At 62.8% G+C, this 16,008-nt stretch overlaps 1 protein-coding gene across 2 annotated transcripts; it reads right to left on the bottom strand.

Annotated features, from left to right (window-relative positions):
• Window positions 1-4,902: 4,902 nt before the first annotated feature.
• FAIM (Fas apoptotic inhibitory molecule) lies at window positions 4,903-15,682 on the bottom strand. 2 transcript variants are annotated; one of them, XM_029071259.2, is made up of 5 exons: window positions 15,582-15,682; window positions 13,058-13,181; window positions 8,519-8,747; window positions 6,370-6,419; window positions 4,903-5,635 (listed from the first exon to the last, which is right to left on the bottom strand). In XM_029071259.2, exons 2-5 carry the CDS (start codon window positions 13,166-13,168, stop codon window positions 5,486-5,488), a joined length of 540 nt encoding a protein of 179 aa, XP_028927092.1. In that variant the 5' UTR covers window positions 13,169-13,181; window positions 15,582-15,682; the 3' UTR covers window positions 4,903-5,485. The 2 variants fall into 2 exon arrangements, with proteins under 2 accessions (XP_028927092.1, XP_028927086.1); XM_029071253.2 differs by having other exon boundaries at window positions 13,058-13,245; window positions 15,582-15,675.
• Window positions 15,683-16,008: the final 326 nt, after the last annotated feature.

The raw sequence follows: 16,008 nt of genomic DNA, 5'->3' as shown, positions 1-16,008 counted from the left end.
TGGGCCCCGGGAGCCGGCTCTGAGGGTTTGGAGGCCCAGGGGAAGGGGAGGCTGGGACCTGAGGGCCCGGGGGCCAAACCTGAGGGTATGGAGGCCCAGGGGAAGGGGAGGCCCGGATCTGAGGGCCCCGGGGGCTAAGCCTGTGGGTTTGGAGGCCCAGGAGAAGGGGAGGCCGGGACCTGTGGGCCCCGGGAGCCGGCTCTGAGGGTTTGGAGGCCCAGGGCAAGGGGAGGCCGTGACCTGAGGGCCCGGGGGCCAAACCTGAGGGTATGGAGGCCCAGGGGAAGGGGAAGCCCGGATCTGAGGGCCCCGGGGGCTAAGCCTGTGCGTTTGGAGGCCCAGGAGAAGGGGAGGCCGGGACCTGTGGGCCCCGGGAGCCGGCTCTGAGGGTTTGGAGGCCCAGGGGAAGGGGAGGCCGGGACTTGAGGGCCCGGGGGCCAAACCTGAGGGTATGGAGGCCCAGGGGAAGGGGAGGCCCGGATCTGAGGTCCCGGGGACCAAACCTGAAGATTTGGAGGCCCAGGGGAATGGGAGGCTGGGACCTGTGGGCCCCGGGAGCCGGCTCTGAGGGTTTGGAGGCCCAGCGGAAGGGGAGGCCGGGACCTGTGGGCCCCAGGGGCCGGCTCTGAGGGTTTGGAGGCCCAGCGGAAGGGGAGGCCGGGACCTGTGGGCCCCGGGAGCCGGCTCTGAGGGTTTGGAGGCCCAGGGGAAGGGGAGGCCCGGATCTGAGGGCCCCGGGGGCTAAGCCTGTGGGTTTGGAGGCCCAGGGGAAGGGGAGGCCGGGAACTGTGGGCCCCGGGAGCCGGCTCTGAGGGTTTGGAGGCCCAGGGGAAGGGGAGGCCCGGATCTGAGGGCCCCGGGGGCTAAGCCTGTGGGTTTGGAGGCCCAGGGGAAGGGGAGGCCGGGAACTGTGGGCCCCGGGAGCCGGCTCTGAGGGTTTGGAGGCCCAGGGGAAGGGGAGGCCCGGATCTGAGGGCCCCGGGGGCTAAGCCTGTGGGTTTGGAGGCCCAGGGGAAGGGGAGGCCGGTACCTGTGGGCCCCGGGAGCCGGCTCTGAGGGTTTGGAGGCCCAGGGGAAGGGGAGGCCGGGGCCTGAGGGCCCGGGGGCCAAACCTGAGGGTATGGAGGCCCAGGGGAAAGGGAGGCCCGGATCTGTGGGCCTGGGGACCAAACCTGAGGGTTTGGAGGCCTAGGGTAAGGGGAGGCCCAGACCTGAGGTCCCGGGGACCAAACCTGAAGATTTGGAGGCCCAGGGGAATGGGAGGCTGGGACATGTGGGTCCCGGGGGCCGGCTCTGAGGGTTTGGAGGCCCAGGGTAAGGGGAGGCCCAGATCTGAGGGGCCGGGGGCCAATCCTGTGGGTTTGGAGGCCAAGGGGAAGAGGAGGCCGGGACCTGAGAGCCCGGGGGCCAAACCTGAGGGTATGGAGGCCCAGGCGAAGGGGAGGCCCGGATCTGTGGGCCAGGGGACCAAACCTGAGGGTTTGGAGGCCTAGGGAAAGGGGAGGCCCAGACCTGAGGTCCCGGGGACCAAACCTGAGGATTTGGAGGCGCAGGGGAATGGGAGGCTGGGACCTGTGGGCCCCGGGAGCCGGCTCTGAGGGTTTGGAGGCCCAGGGGAAGGGGAGGCCCGGATCTGAGGGCCCCGGGAGCCGGCTCTGAGGGTTTGGAGGCCCAGGGGAAGGGGAGGCCGGGACCTGTGGGCCCCGGGAGCCGGCTCTGACGGTTTGGAGGCCCAGGGGATGGGGAGGCCGGGACCTGTGGGCCCCGGGAGCCGGCTCTGAGGGTTTGGAGGCCCAGGGGAAGGGGAGGCCGGGACCTGTGGGCCCCGGGAGCCGGCTCTGAGGGTTTGGAGGCAAAGGGGAAGGGGAGGCCGGGACCTGTGGGCCCCGGGAGCCGGCTCTGAGGGTTTGGAGGCCCAGGGGAAGGGGAGGCCCGGATCTGAGGGCCCCGGGGGCTAAGCCTGTGGGTTTGGAGGCCCAGGGGAAGGGGAGGCCGGGACCTGTGGGCGCCGGGAGCCGGCTCTGAGGGTTTGGAGGCCCAGGGGAAGGGGAGGCCCGGATCTGAGGGCCCCGGGGGCTAAGCCTGTGGGTCTGGAGGCCCAGGGGAAGGGGAGGCCGGGACCTGTGGGCCCCGGGAGCCGGCTCTGAGGGTTTGGAGGCCCAGGGGAAGGGGAGGCCCAGATCTGAGGGCCCGGGGGCCAAACCTGTGGGTTTGGAGGCCCAGATCTGAGGGCTTCGGGGGCCAAACCTGTGGGTTTGGAGGCCCAGATCTGAGGGCTCGGGGGCCAAACCTGTGGGTTTGGAGGCCCAGGGGAAGGGGAGGCCCAGATCTCAGGGCCCGGGGGCCAAACCTGTGGGTTTGGAGGCCCAGGGGAAGGGGAGGCCCGGATCTGTGGGCCTGGGGACCAAACCTGAGGGTTTGGAGGCCTAGGGAAAGGGGAGGCCCAGACCTGAGGTCCCGGAAACCAAACCTGAGGATTTGGAGGCCCAGGGGAATGGGAGGCTGGGACCTGTGGGCCCCGGGAGCCGGCTCTGAGGGTTTGGAGGCCCAGGGGAAGGGGAGGCCCAGATCTGAGGGGCCGGGGGCCAAACCTGTGGGTTTGGAGGCCCAGATCTGATGGCCCGGGGGCCAAACCTGTGGGTTTGGAGGCCCAGGGGAAGGGGAGGCCTGGATCTGAGGGCCCCGGGGGCTAAGCCTGTGGGTTTGGAGGCCCAGGGGAAGGGGAGGCCGGGACCTGTGGGCCCCGGGAGCCGGCTCTGAGGGTTTGGAGGCCCAGGGGAAGGGGAGGCCGGGACCTGAGGGCCCGGGGGCCAAACCTGAGGGTATGGAGGCCCAGGGGAAGGGGAGGCCCGGATCTGTGGGCCTGGGGACCAAACCTGAGGGTTTGGAGGCCTAGGGTAAGGGGAGGCCCAGACCTGAGGTCCCGGGAACCAAACGTGAAGATTTGGAGGCCCAGGGGAATGGGAGGCCGGGACCTGTGGGCCCCAGGGGCCGGCTCTGAGGGTTTGGAGGCCCAGGGGAAGGGGAGGCCGGGACGTGTGGGCGCCGGGGGCTAAGCCTGTGGGTTTGGAGGCCCAGGGGAATGTGAGGCCGGGAACTGTGGGCCCCGGGAGCCGGCTCTGAGGGTTTGGAGGCCCAGGGGAAGGGGAAGCTGGGACCTGTGGGCCCCGGGAGCTGGCTCTGAGGGTTTGGAGGCTCAGGGGAAGGGGAGGCCCGGATCTGAGGGCCCGGGGGCCAATCCTGTGGGTTTGGAGGCCAAGGGGAAGGGGAGGCCCAGACCTGTGGGCCCCGGGAGCCGGCTCTGAGGGTTTGGAGGCCCAGGGGATGGGGAGGCCGGGACCTGTGGGCCCCGGGAGCCGGCTCTGTGGGTTTGGAGGCCCAGGGGAAGGGGAGGCCCGGATCTGAGTGCCCCGGGGGCTAAGCCTGTGGGTTTGGAGGCCCAGGGGAAGGGGAGGCCGGGACCTGTGGGCCCCGGGAGCCGGCTCTGAGGGTTTGGAGGCCCAGGGGAAGGGGAGGCCGGGACCTGAGGGCCCGGGGGCCAAACCTGAGGGTTTGGAGGCCCAGGGGAAGGGGAGGCCAGGACCTGTGGGCCCCGGGAGCCGGCTCTGAGGGTTTGGAGGCCCAGGGGAAGGGGAGGCCGGGACCTGTGGGCCCCGGGAGCCGGCTCTGAGGGTTTGGAGGCCCAGGGGATGGGGAGGCCGGGACCTGTGGGCCCCGGGAGCCGGCTCTGTGGGTTTGGAGGCCCAGGGGAAGGGGAGGCCCGGATCTGAGGGCCCCGGGGGCTAAGCCTGTGGGTTTGGAGGCCCAGGGGAAGGGGAGGCCGGGACCTGTGGGCCCCGGGAGCCGGCTCTGAGGGTTTGGAGGCCCAGGGGAAGGGGAGGCCGGGACCTGAGGGCCCGGGGGCCAAACCTGAGGGTTTGGAGGCCCAGGGGAAGGGGAGGCCGGGACCTGTGGGCCCCGGGAGCCGGCTCTGAGGGTTTGGAGGCCCAGGGGAAGGGGAGGCCGGGACCTGTGGGCCCCGGGAGCCGGCTCTGAGGGTTTGGAGGCCCAGGGGAAGGGGAGGCCCGGATCTGAGGGCCCCGGGGGCTAAGCCTGTGGGTTTGGAGGCCCAGGGGAAGGGGAGGCCGGGACCTGTGGGCCCTGGGGGCCAAAGCTGAGGGCCCGGGGGGCCGGATCTGAGGGCTCGGAGGCAGAGTGCTGGAAGCCGCATGGCTCAGTGGAAAGGGCCCGGGCTTGGGAGTCAGAGGTCGTGGGTTCGACTCCCGCCTCTGCCCCTTGCCAGCTGTGTGACTGTGGGCGAGTCACTTCACTTCTCTGGGCCTCAGTTCCCTCATCTGTCAAACGGGGATGAAGACGGGGAGCCTCACGTGGGACGACCCGATGACCCTGTATCTCCCCCAGCGCTGAGAACGGTGCTCGGCACATAGTAAGCGCTTAACAAATACCAACATTATAATTATTAGAGGGAGGGGGTCGGCCCCGAGGGCCCGGGTGGGGGGTGACAGGGGGCAGGATGCCGGGCGAGCTCGGTGAGCGGGGGCAGGCGGGGTGGTCAGTTTGATTGCAAATTGGGGTGGGGGACTCAACCTCTCCTCCTCCTCCTCCACCTCTCCCGAGCCTCAGTGGCCCGGCAGAGACGGACGTGGGAAGGTCACGGGTTCTAATCCCAGCTCTGCCACGTGTCGGCTGGGTGACCTTGGGCAATCGGGGGAGACGGACGGACAAAAAGCAAGACAACTTAATCACTGACTGTCCTCGTGCTCTGCGCGTGATAAGCGCTCAATAAATACCACTGACTGACTGTCGACGGTATTCACGAGTGCTGTGCGCTCGATGACCTTGAGCAAGTCACTTCGCTTCTCTGTGCCTCAGTTCCCTCATCTGTCAAAGGGGGACGAAGACCGGGAGCCCCACGGGGGACAACCTGATTGCCCAGCGCTTAGAACAGTGCTTGGCACCCAGTGAGCGCTTAAAAAATTTATTTAAAAAAGGAGGTCCCAGAGGCCCGGCCAAGCCACCTCTATTGGGGTCACAGGCCCGGCCCGGGTCACGACGGCCCTTTAGGGGTCGACCTCGGCGGGCAGTGCGGGCTCCCAGGCTGGGGGTCACCGTGGCGACCGCGGCGGCTCCGGCCCCGCAAAGGCCACGGGGCCGGCCGGGCCGTCCCCGCGGCTTCGGCCCCACGGGGCCGGCCGTGCCGCCGCCGCAACGTCACCGCGGCTTCGGTCGCACGATCCCCACGGCGTCGCCGCGGCTTCGGCCCCAGAATCCCCACGGGGTCCACACCACGCCGCCACCGCGGCCTCGGCCCCCGAACCCCCCGCGGGGCCGGCCGTGACTTCGCCACGGCGTCACCGCGGCCTCGGCCCCAGAACGGCCAGGGGGCCACCACGACGTCGGTCGCAGGGTGACCCCCGGCGTCCCCACGGGGGTCGGCGGGGCCCGCGTCTGCGGGGGCGGGGGGGGCGGGACGGGGCGGGGGGGGTCACTCGAGGGCCTCGGGGATCTGGCGCTCGCCGACGATGAGCGTGTGGACGATGCCCTCTCTGCGCTTCCCGCTGCTCACCGCCTTGATGTAGCAGTCGTGGCTGCCCACGCTGAAGTGCGTCTCCGTCCCGTCGTCGACGAACTCGCCCTGGGGAGCGGGCGGTCAGCCGGGGCCGCGAGGGGCGGCGCCGGGGAGCGGGCTGGAGGCCCACGGGGGGCAAGGGAAGGGCGACTGCTGGCGGGGCAGGAGGGTCAGCGATGGACGGGGGAGGGTCAGGGGGGTGGGAGGGTCCGTGCTGGGGCACTGGGGGACGGTCAGGGGTGGAGGGGGGGACGGTCAGGGGGGTGGGATCTTCCGTGTTGGGTCATTGGGGGGAGTCGGGGATGGAGAAGGGAGAGTCGGGGGGTGGGATGGACAGTGCTGGGGCACTGGGGAAGAGTCAGGGATGGAGAAGGGAGAGTCGGGGGGTGGGATGGGCAGTGCTGGGTCACTGGGGGACAGTCAGGGAAGGACAGGGAGAGCCAGAAGTGTTGGATGGTCATCACTGGAGGACAGTGAGGGATGGAGAGGGGACAGTCAGGGGGTGGGATGGAAAGTGCTGGGTCACTGGGGGAGTCAGGGATGGAGAGGGGACAGTCGGGGGGTGGGACGGTCAGTGCTGGGTCACTGGGGGGGACGGTCAGGGATGGACGGGGGAGAGTCAGGGGGGTGGGACGGTCAGTGCTGGGGCACCGGGGGACGGTCCGGGACGGAGAGTGGAGAGTCGCGGGATTGGACGGTCGCTGCTGGGTCAGTGGGGAGAGGCTGCGTCCGGGCTCGGGCCCCCTGGTTGGCGGACTTCTCGGCACCCGCCCCCCAGGGCCCCGCACCCCAGTACTCACCGCCGTCTCCATTTTCTGCCCGTTACACCACACGTCCATAGTGTCCTTCTCTGCCGGCGGAAGGGAGAGGGTCAGCGGCCTCGGGGGAGGGCGGGGCCCCCCGGCTCCTGAGCCCCCGCCACCCCCGGCGATGCCCACCCCGAGCCCGGGACCCGCTCCGACGACCCGAGGGCCGCCTCTCCCCGACCCTGCCCGGGGGAGCCCGGGGGCCCACCGCCACCGGGGAGCCCCCGGGCCTGGGGGTCCTTTGAGCTCGGGGGAGCCCCTCGCCCCGGGGAAGCCCTCCGGCCTGGGGGAGTCGACCGCCGAGGGGGACCCCTCCGGTCCGGGGAAGCCCGTCGGCCCGGGGGAGCCCATCACCGCGGGGCGGCCCTCCAGCCTGGGGACTGGCTCTCTTTATTGCTGAATGGTAAGAATAATGCCGGTGTTTGCTAAGCGCCTTACTATGCGCCAAGCACCGTTCTGAGCGCCGGCGAGGTCATCGGGTTGTCCCGCGTGGGGCTCACCGTCCTCATCCCCGTTTTACAGATGAGGGAACTGAGGGCCAGGGAAGTGACTTGCCCAAAGTCACACGGCTGACAAGCGGCGGAGCCGGGATTAGAACCCGCCACCTCGGGATCCCAATCCCGGGCTTTTTCCACAGAGCCACGCTTTCCAAGCGTTTAGCACGGTGCTCCGCACACAGAAAGCGCTCGATAAATACGACTGAATGAATGAGAAGCAGCTTGCCTTAGCGGATAGAGCCCGGGCCTGGGAGTCTGAAGGACCCGGGTTCTAATCCCGGTTCCGCCACACGTCTGCTGTGTGACCCTGGGCAAGTCACTTCGCTTCTCTGGGTCTCAGTGACCTCATCTGCCAAATGGGGGTAAGGGCATGAGCCCCACGTGGGACAGGGACTGTGTCCAACCCGATTAACTTGTATCTGGCAAGTCATTTCACTTCTCTGGGCCTCAGTTCCCTCATCTGTAAAATGGGGATGAAGACTATGAGCCCCATGGGGGACAGGGACTGTGTCCAACCCGATTTCCTTGCATCCCCTGGCCCCAGCGCTCAGTACAGCAGGCTTGAGAGTCAGGGGTCGTGGGTTCTAATCCCGACTCCGCCACTTGTCTGCTTTGTGACCTTGGGCAAGTCACTTCACTTCTCTGTGCCTCAATTCCCTCATCTGGAAAAATGGGGATTAAAAAACGTGAGCTCCACGTGGGACAACCCGATGACCCTGTATCTCCCCCAGCGCTTAGAACTGTGCTCTGCACATAGTAAGCGCTTAACAAATACCATAATTATTATTATTATTATTATTACAGTGCCTGGTACATAGTAAGCGCTTAACAAATACCACAATTATTATTATCTCCCCCAGCACTTAGAACAGTGCTGAGCATATAGTAAGTGCTTAATAAATACCACAATTATTATTATTATCTCCCCCAGCACTTAGAACAGTGCTGGGCATATAGTAAGCTCTTAATAAAAACCACAATTATCTCCCCCAATATTTAGTACAGTGCCTAGCACATAGTAAGTGTTTAACAAATACCAAAATTATTATTATCTCCCCCAGTGCTGAGAACAGTGCTGGGCACACAGTAAGTGCTTAACAAATACCACAATTATTAGTATTATTGTCTTCCCCAGAACTTAGTACTAGTGCCTAGCACATAGTAAGTGCTTAACAAATACCAAAATTGTTATTATTATTATTATCTCCCCCAGTGCTTAGAACAGTGCTGTGCACATAGTAAGCGCTTAACAAATACCACAATTATTATTATCTCCCCCAGCACTTAGTACAGTACCTAGCATACAGTGCTTAACAAATACCACAATTATTATCATTATCATCATCTCCCCCAGCGCTCAGAAGAGTGCCGGGCACATAGTAAGCGCTTAACCAATAGGACGATTGTTATTTTTATCGCCCCCAGTGCTTAGAACAGCGCCGGGCACGTAGTAAGCGCTTAAAAGACGGCACAATTATTACGATCACTGTCTCCCCAAGCGCTTAAAGAGCGCCGGGGACTCAGGAAGCGCTTCTCAAGTACCGCTATTATTAAAGGAAGCCAGGGGAGGCCGTCAGGCCCGGGGGAGGCGGTCCCCGGGGGCGGGGGGCAGCCCTCCGGCCCGAGCCCGCTCCCCGGCGGCGTACCGAGCACCACTCTCCAGTCGAGGCCGTCCAGGTGGAGCAGCCAGGTGTGGGTGGTCCTGGAGCGGTCCTCCCGGTGCTTCTTCAGGCTCTTGCCGTCGATCTCCAGCGTGTACTCGTAGGCGAAGCCGCTGACGGCGTCGATGCTGATGGAGGCCTTGGTCTGGGCGGCGCCCACTCGGAACGTCTCCTTCCCCACCAGTTTGAACAGCCACTCCCGCCGGATGGCCTCCTGGCGGCAAACACACACGGGCGGGCGCGGGCCCACGTGGGACCACGGGCCCGGCCTCATGGGGCGCGGGGACCCCTGGGGGGCTCCGAGTGGCCCCGGCGGGGGGGGGGGGTCTTGGGTGTCCTGGGGGGGATCTGGGGCGCTCTGGGTGGTCCTGGCGGGGGTCTCGGGTGCCCTGGGGGCGGCTGGGGTGCTCTGAGAGGTCCTGGCAGGGGTCTTGGGTGCCCTGGGGGGGGGGGTCTGGGGAGCTCTGAGTGGCCCTGGCGGGGGTCTTGGGTGCCCTAGGGGAGTCTGGGGCGCTCTGAGTGGCCCCGGAAGGGGTCTCGGGTGCCCTTGGGGGGATCTGGGGCGCTTTGAGTGGTCCTGGCGGGGGTCTTAGGTGCGCGGGGGGGTGGTCTGGGGCGCTCTGAGTGGCCCTGGCAGGGGTCTTGGGTGCCCTGGGGGAGGTCTGGGGAGCTCTGGGTGGTGCTGGTGGGGGTCTTAGGTGCCCTGGGGGGGCTGGGGTGCTCTGAAAGTTCCTGGCAGGGGTCTTGGGTGCCCTGGGGTAGGTCTGGGGCGCTCTGAGTGGTCCCGGCGGGGGTCTTAGGTGCCCGGAGGGGGATCTGGGGCGCTCTAAGTGGCCCTGGCGGGGGTCTTAGGTGCCCGGAGGGAGATGTGGGGCACTCTAAGTGGCCCTGGTGGGGTCTCAGGTACCCTAGGGGGGGTCTGAGGTGCTCTGAGTGGCCCTGGCAGGGTCTCAGGTGCCCTGGGGGGGTCTGGGGCACTCTGAGTGGTCCTGGTGGGGGTCTCAGGTGCCCTGGGGAGTCTGGGGGGCTCCGAGAGGTCCCGGTGGGGTCTGAGGTGCCCTGGGGGTGTCTGGGGCACTCTGAGTGGCCCTGGAGGGGGTGTTAGGTGCCCTGGGGAGGGTCTGGGGGGCTCTGAGTGGCCCTGGTGGGGGTCTTAGGTGTCCGGGGGGGGGGGGTCTGGAGCGCTCTGAGTGGCCCTGGCTGGGGTCTTAGGTGCCCTGGGGGGGATCTGAGGAGTCCTGAAGGGATCTTAGGGGCGCGCTGCAGCAGCGAGCACCACATGGGACAACCTGATCACCCTGTATACCCCAGCACTTCGAACAGTGATTTGCACATGGTAAGCGCTTAACAAATACCACCATTTATTTTCCGTTTTTAGTGGGGAGAGCACGTCAGAAGGTCATGGGTTCTAATCCCGGCTCCGCCACTCATCTGCTGTGTCACCCTGGGCAAGTCACTTCACTTCTCTGGGCCTCAGTTACCTCATCTCTTGAGACAGTGAGCCCCGTGGGGGACAGGGCCTGTGTCCAACCCAATTTGCCTTTATAACAATAATAATAATAATGATGTTATTTGTTAAGCGCTTACTATGTGCCTAGCACTGTTCTAAGCACTGGAATAGATACAGAGTTATCAGGTTGTCCCCTCATGGGCCTCACAGTCTGCATCCCATTTGACAGATGAGGTCACCGAGGCCCAGAGAAGTTAAGTGACTTGCCAAGGTCACACAGCTGACAAGTGGCGGGGCCGGGATTAGAACCCACCACCTCTGACTCCCAAGTCTGTGCTCTTTCCATAGCCACGCTGCTTCTCTTATCCACCCCAGTGCTTAGTACACTGCCTGGCACATAGCAAACACGTAAGAAATACTATTATTATTATGAGCTCTGTTTGTTTTATGGTACTTAAGTGCTGACTATGTATCAAACATTCATTCAATCGTATTTAATAATGGTGGTATTTGTTACGCGCTTACTGTGTACCAAGCACTATTCTAAGCGCTGGGATAGATATAAGGTGATCAGGTTGCCCCACATGGAGCTCCCAGTCTTCATCCCCATTTTCCAGATGAGGTCACTGAGGCCCAGAGAAGTGAAGCGACTTGCCCGAGGTCACACAGCAGACAAGTGGCGGAGTTGAAATTAGAACCCATGACCTCCGACTCCCAAGCCCGGGCTCTTTCCACTGAGCCACGCTGCTTCTCTCCTATTTATTGAGCGCTTACTGTGTGCCAGGCACCGTACTAAGCACTTAGGCACTGGACATTTTTCTAAGCGCTGGGGCAGGTTAATTAGGTCGGACACCGTCCCTGTCCCTCATTGGGCCTCACCGTCTTAAGTAGGAGGCGGAGGAGGTATTGAATCCCCATTTTACAGGTGAGGAAACTGAGGCCCAGAGAAATTAAGTGACTTGCCCAAGGTGCCACTGCAGGCAATTGGTGGAGAAATCGGCAGAGCCCGGATTAGAACCCAGATCTTCTGCCAGGCCCCTGCTCTTTCCACTTGGCCACGCTGCTTCTCTGATGCGTCTGGGGCGCTCGGAGGGGTCCTGAGGGGTCGGGGGTTTGGGGCGGGGGGGCTCTGAAGAGCCCTGGGAGGTTTTAGGGGGGGCTCTGAAGAGTTCTGAAGGGTCCTGGGGGGGGTTGGGGGGCTATAAAGGGTCCTGAGGAGTATTAGGGGGTGCTCTGAAGAACTCTGAGGAGTCATAGGGGTCCAGGGTGGGGGCTGAGCAGTTTGAGGGGCCCTGAGTTTTCTGAACACCTGGGAGGGGTCCGGGGGGCCAGGGAGGGCACCTTGAAGAGCTCTGAAGGATCTGGGGGTGCGGACTGGGGAGTCCTGAGGGGTCTTAGGGGGCTCTCTGAAGAGCTCTGAGGAGTCATAGGGGCCGTGGGAGGGGGGGGCGAAGGGCTTTGAGGGGTCTGGGGGGCTCTGAATAGCTACGAAGGGACCTGGGGGCTCGGAGGGGGCATCTGGAAGAGCTCTGAGGGGTCTGGAGGGCTCTGAGGAGTCCAGAGGGCTCTGAAGAGTCACAGGGGTCTTGTGGGGGGATCTGAGGGTTCTCAGGGGGTGCTCTGAAGAGCTCTGAGGGGGTTTTGGGGGGCTGGGGGACTATAAGGGATCCTGAGAGGTGTTAGGGGGTGCTCTGAACAGCTCTGAGGGGTCACAGGGGTCTTGTGGGGGGATCTGAGGGTCTCTGAGGGGCTTGGGGTGCTCTGAAGAGCTCTGAGGGGGGTTCAGGGAGCTGGGGGACTATAAGGGGTCCTGAGAGGTGTTAGGGGGTGCTCTGAAAAGCTCTGAGGAGTCATAGGGGTCTTGTGGGGGGCTCTGAAGAGCTCTGAGGGGGTTTCGGGGGGCTGGAGGACTATAAGGGGTCCTGAGAGGTGTTACGGGGTGCTCTGAACAGCTCTGAGGAGTCACAGGGGTCTTGTGGGGGGATCTGAGGGTCTCTGAGGGGCCTGGGAGAGACTCTGAAGAGCTCTGAGGGGTCTGGGGGGAGTTCCGGGGGGCTGAGGGATTGTGAGGGGTCCTGAGGGGGGTTAGGGGGAGCTCCGAAGAGCTCTGAGGAGTCACAGGGGTCCTGCGGGGGGGTCCTGAGGGGCTTTGAGGGCTCCTGGGGAGTCTGAGGGACCCCGGGGGGCTCTGAGGACCTCGGAGGGGTCTTGAAGAGCTCTGAGGAGTCTGGGGGTCTCTGGGGGGCATCTGGGGGTTGGGGAGGGCACGAGTTGTCCCCATGGAGCAGGCGGAGATTTCCCCTTTGGGAAAGCGGAGTCATTCATTCATTCGTATTTATTGAGCACTTACTGTGTGCAGAGCACTGTACTAAGCACTTGGGAGTCCAATATAATAATAATAATGATGAAGGAATCTGTTAAGCGCTTACTATGTGCCAGGCACCGTACTAAGTCCTGGGGTGGAGACAGGCAAGTCAGGTTGGACCCAGTCCCTGTCCCCCGTGGGGCTCACCGTCTGCATCCCCATTTTCCAGGTGAGGGAACCGAGGCCCAGAGAAGTGAAGCGACTTGCCCAAGGTCACACAGCAGACAAGGGGTGGAGCCGGGATTAGAACCCAGGCCCTTTTGCCTCCCAGGCCCGGGTTCTAACCGTTATGCCACGTTGCTTCCCAAAATAATAGACATGTTGGCCACCCACAGCAAGCTCACAGTCTACAGCTATAGGCCCGGGCCGTCCCCTGATTTACCCAGTGAATAATAAATGATTATTACTGTATTTAAGCGCTTACTGTGTGCCAAGCACTGTTCTAAGCACTGGAGTAAATACAAGGTAATCAGGTCGCCCCACGTGGGGCTCACCGTCTTAAACCCCATTTTTCAGATGAGGAAACCGAGGCTAGAGAGGTTAAGCAACTATCCCAAGGTCACACAAGTGGCGGAGGCGGAATTAGAACCCAGGACCTCTGACTCCCAAGCCCGGGCTCTATCCTCCAGGCCACGCTGCTTCCCTCGGCCCCGGGGCACCCCACGGCCCGCCGGCCTCCCTCCGCCCCCCGCCCCCCACCTCCCCTCACCTTCCCGTCCACGTAGACGACGCGCTTCCCGGACGTGGTCCCGTGTTCGAATTCGATCTTGTGGACGCCGTCGCTCAGGGCCACTTCCCACACGGCCACCAGGTCACCCATGGCGTCCCGGCGGCTGCGGGGGGCACGGCCGGGTGAGACCCCCCGCCGCCCGAGCTGATCACGGGGTGAAGCGCGGCCTGGGGGGGGGTCAGAGGACACGGGTGCAGGGAACCCCCAGCCTCCCCCGTCGGACCTCCCCGCCTCCGGCCTCGCCGTTCTCCGCGCCAAGGCTTGGCCCTGCCGCCCGGACCCCTTTCCTAAGACGTCGTTCGGTCGGCCGCTCCCCGCGACCCTTCGGCGGTCGCCCCGTCCCCTCGGCATCTCATTTACTCATTCATTCAACAGTATTTATTGAGCGCTTACTATGTGCAGAGCACTGGACTAAGCGCTTGGAGTCTACACTTCGGCAACAGAGAGAGAGACCACCCCTGCCCAATGACACCACTTATGTCCCTCTCCATCATTTATTATTTTTTATATTAACGCCTGTCTCCTCAACTCCAATAATAATAATATTAATGGCATTTCTTAAGTGCTTACTATGTGCCAAGCACTGTTCTAAGCGCTGGGAGGATACAAAGTGATCAAGTGGTCCCATGAGGGGCTCACAGTTTTAATGTCCATTTTATAAATGAGGTCACTGAGGCCCAGAGAAGTTGAGGGACTTGCCCAAAGTCACACAGCTACCAAACGGCGGAGCCGGGATTTGAACCCATGACCTCTGACTCTCAAGCCCGGGATCTTTCCGCTGAGCCACGCTGCTTCTCTGAGACCGACACACCTCTAAGTCACACCTCTTGTGGGTGGGGAACGTGACTATTTAATAATAATAATGTTGGTATTTGTTAAGCGCTTACTATGTGCAGAGCACTGTTCTAAGCGCTGGGGGAGATACAGGATAATCAGGTCGTCCCACGTGAGGCTCACAGTTAATCCCCATTTGACAGATGAGAAAACTGAGGCCCAGTGAAGTGACTTGCCCACAGTCACACAGCTGACAAGTGGCAGAGCCAGGATGCTGCACTGTCCTCTCCCAAGCATTCAGTACAGTGCTCTCCACACGGTGAACGCTCAAGAAATAGGATTGAATGAATAATAGAGCCTGTTGGTTCTATCGTCCACTTCCAAGCGCTCAGTACAGGACCAGGGAGAGAGAGGCTCCCCTCAGTGTCCCTCCCCTGAGGGTTGGGGCCGATCTGGAAAGTGTTGCTGGGCATTTTTGTTTGTTTGAGTTTTCAATGCTATTTGTTAAGCGCTTAGTAATAATGTGGGTATTTGTTAAGCGCTTACTATGTGCCGAGCGCTGCTCTAAGTGCTGGGGGAGATACAGGGTCATCAGGTTGGCCCACATGGGGCTCAGTCTTCATCCCCATTTTCCAGAGGAGGTCACTGAGGCCCAGAGAAGTGAAGTGACTTGCTCAAAGTCACACAGTTGACAGGGGGCGGGGCCGGGATTTGAACCCATGACCTCTGACTCTCAAGCCTGGCCTCTTTCCACTAAGAGTATTTACTGAGTGCTTACTATGTGCAGAGCACTGTACTAAGCGCTTGATTGCCGAGCGCTGTTCTAAGTCCTGGAGTAGATACAATAATAATAATAATGATGACATTTATTAAGCGCTTACTATGTGCAGAGCACTGTACTAAGCGCTTGATTGCCGAGCACTGTTCTAAATCCTGGAGTAGATACAATAATAATAATAATGATGATATTTATTAAGCGCTTACTATGTGCCGAGCACTGTTCTAAGCGCTGGGGGAGATACAAGGGGATCAGGTTGTCCCTCGTGGGGCTCACAGTTAATCCCCATTTTACAGATGAGGGAACTGAGGCCCAGAGAAGTGAAGTATCTCCCCCAGCGTTTAGAACAGTGCCCGGCACATAGTAAGTCCTTAACAAATATGCGTGGCTCAGTGGAAAGAGCCCGGGCTTGGGAGTCAGAGGTCATGGGTTCGAATCCCGGCTCTGCCACGTGTCAGCTGTGTGACTGTGGGCGAGTCACTTCACTTCTCCGGGCCTCGGTTGCCTCATCTGTAAAATGGGGATGAAGACTGTGAGCCCCACGTGGGACATCCTGATTCCCCTGTGTCTACCCCAGCGCTTAGAACAGTGCTCGGCACATAATAATAATGTTGGTATTTGTTAAGCGCTTACTATGTGCAGAGTATAGTAAGCGCTTAACAAATAGCAACATTATTATTATTATGAAGATGGCGACGGCCGGGGGCGGGGGGGGGCGGATGGGGGCGGGGGGGGGCGGATGGGGGCGGGGGGCTGATGGAGCCTCCACCGCGCATGCGCGCGGGCCGCGCTCCCTGGGCTCCCCGGCAACGGGGCCGGGCTGCCCTCCCGTCACCATGGCGACGGGCGGCACCTCCCTCCCGCGGGGGCTCTGGGGAGCCCGGCTGGCCGAGCCCCGGCCGTGGGGAGGGGGAAGAGGCGCCATCTCGGGTCGGCGCCGGCCCCGCTTACCTTTTTCCTCAGCCGCTGCCCGCCCGGTGGGAGGGGAAGGGGAAGGGTCTCGGGTCTCGGGTCTCGGGTCTCCGGTCTCCGGCCGCTCCCGCCCACAATGGCCGCCGCGCCGACCACGGAGCCGAACGACGACGCCAGGGATGACGTCACGGCGCAGGGCAGCCAATAGAGCACCGAGAGGCCGATGAGGAAGGAGCGCCGCAGCATCGATGCCTTGAGGCCCCGGACCCAGGGCCCTAGTCATCCATCCATTCATTCATTCAATAGTATTTATTGAGCGCTTACTATGTGCAGAGCACTGGACTAAGCGCTTGGAATGGACAAATCGGCAACAGATAGAGACAGTCCCTGCCCTTTGACGGGCTCACAGTCTAATCAGAGTTCACGTGCTCCGTCCTGCTGGCGATATTATCCATCCATCCGTCCA

This window comes from Ornithorhynchus anatinus, chromosome 1 (assembly GCF_004115215.2).
Source record: "Ornithorhynchus anatinus isolate Pmale09 chromosome 1, mOrnAna1.pri.v4, whole genome shotgun sequence".
In the NCBI taxonomy this organism is placed as follows: domain Eukaryota; kingdom Metazoa; phylum Chordata; class Mammalia; order Monotremata; family Ornithorhynchidae; genus Ornithorhynchus; species Ornithorhynchus anatinus.
Note: the sequence above shows the minus strand (reverse complement) of the source record. Positions and strands in the feature narration are given on the sequence as shown.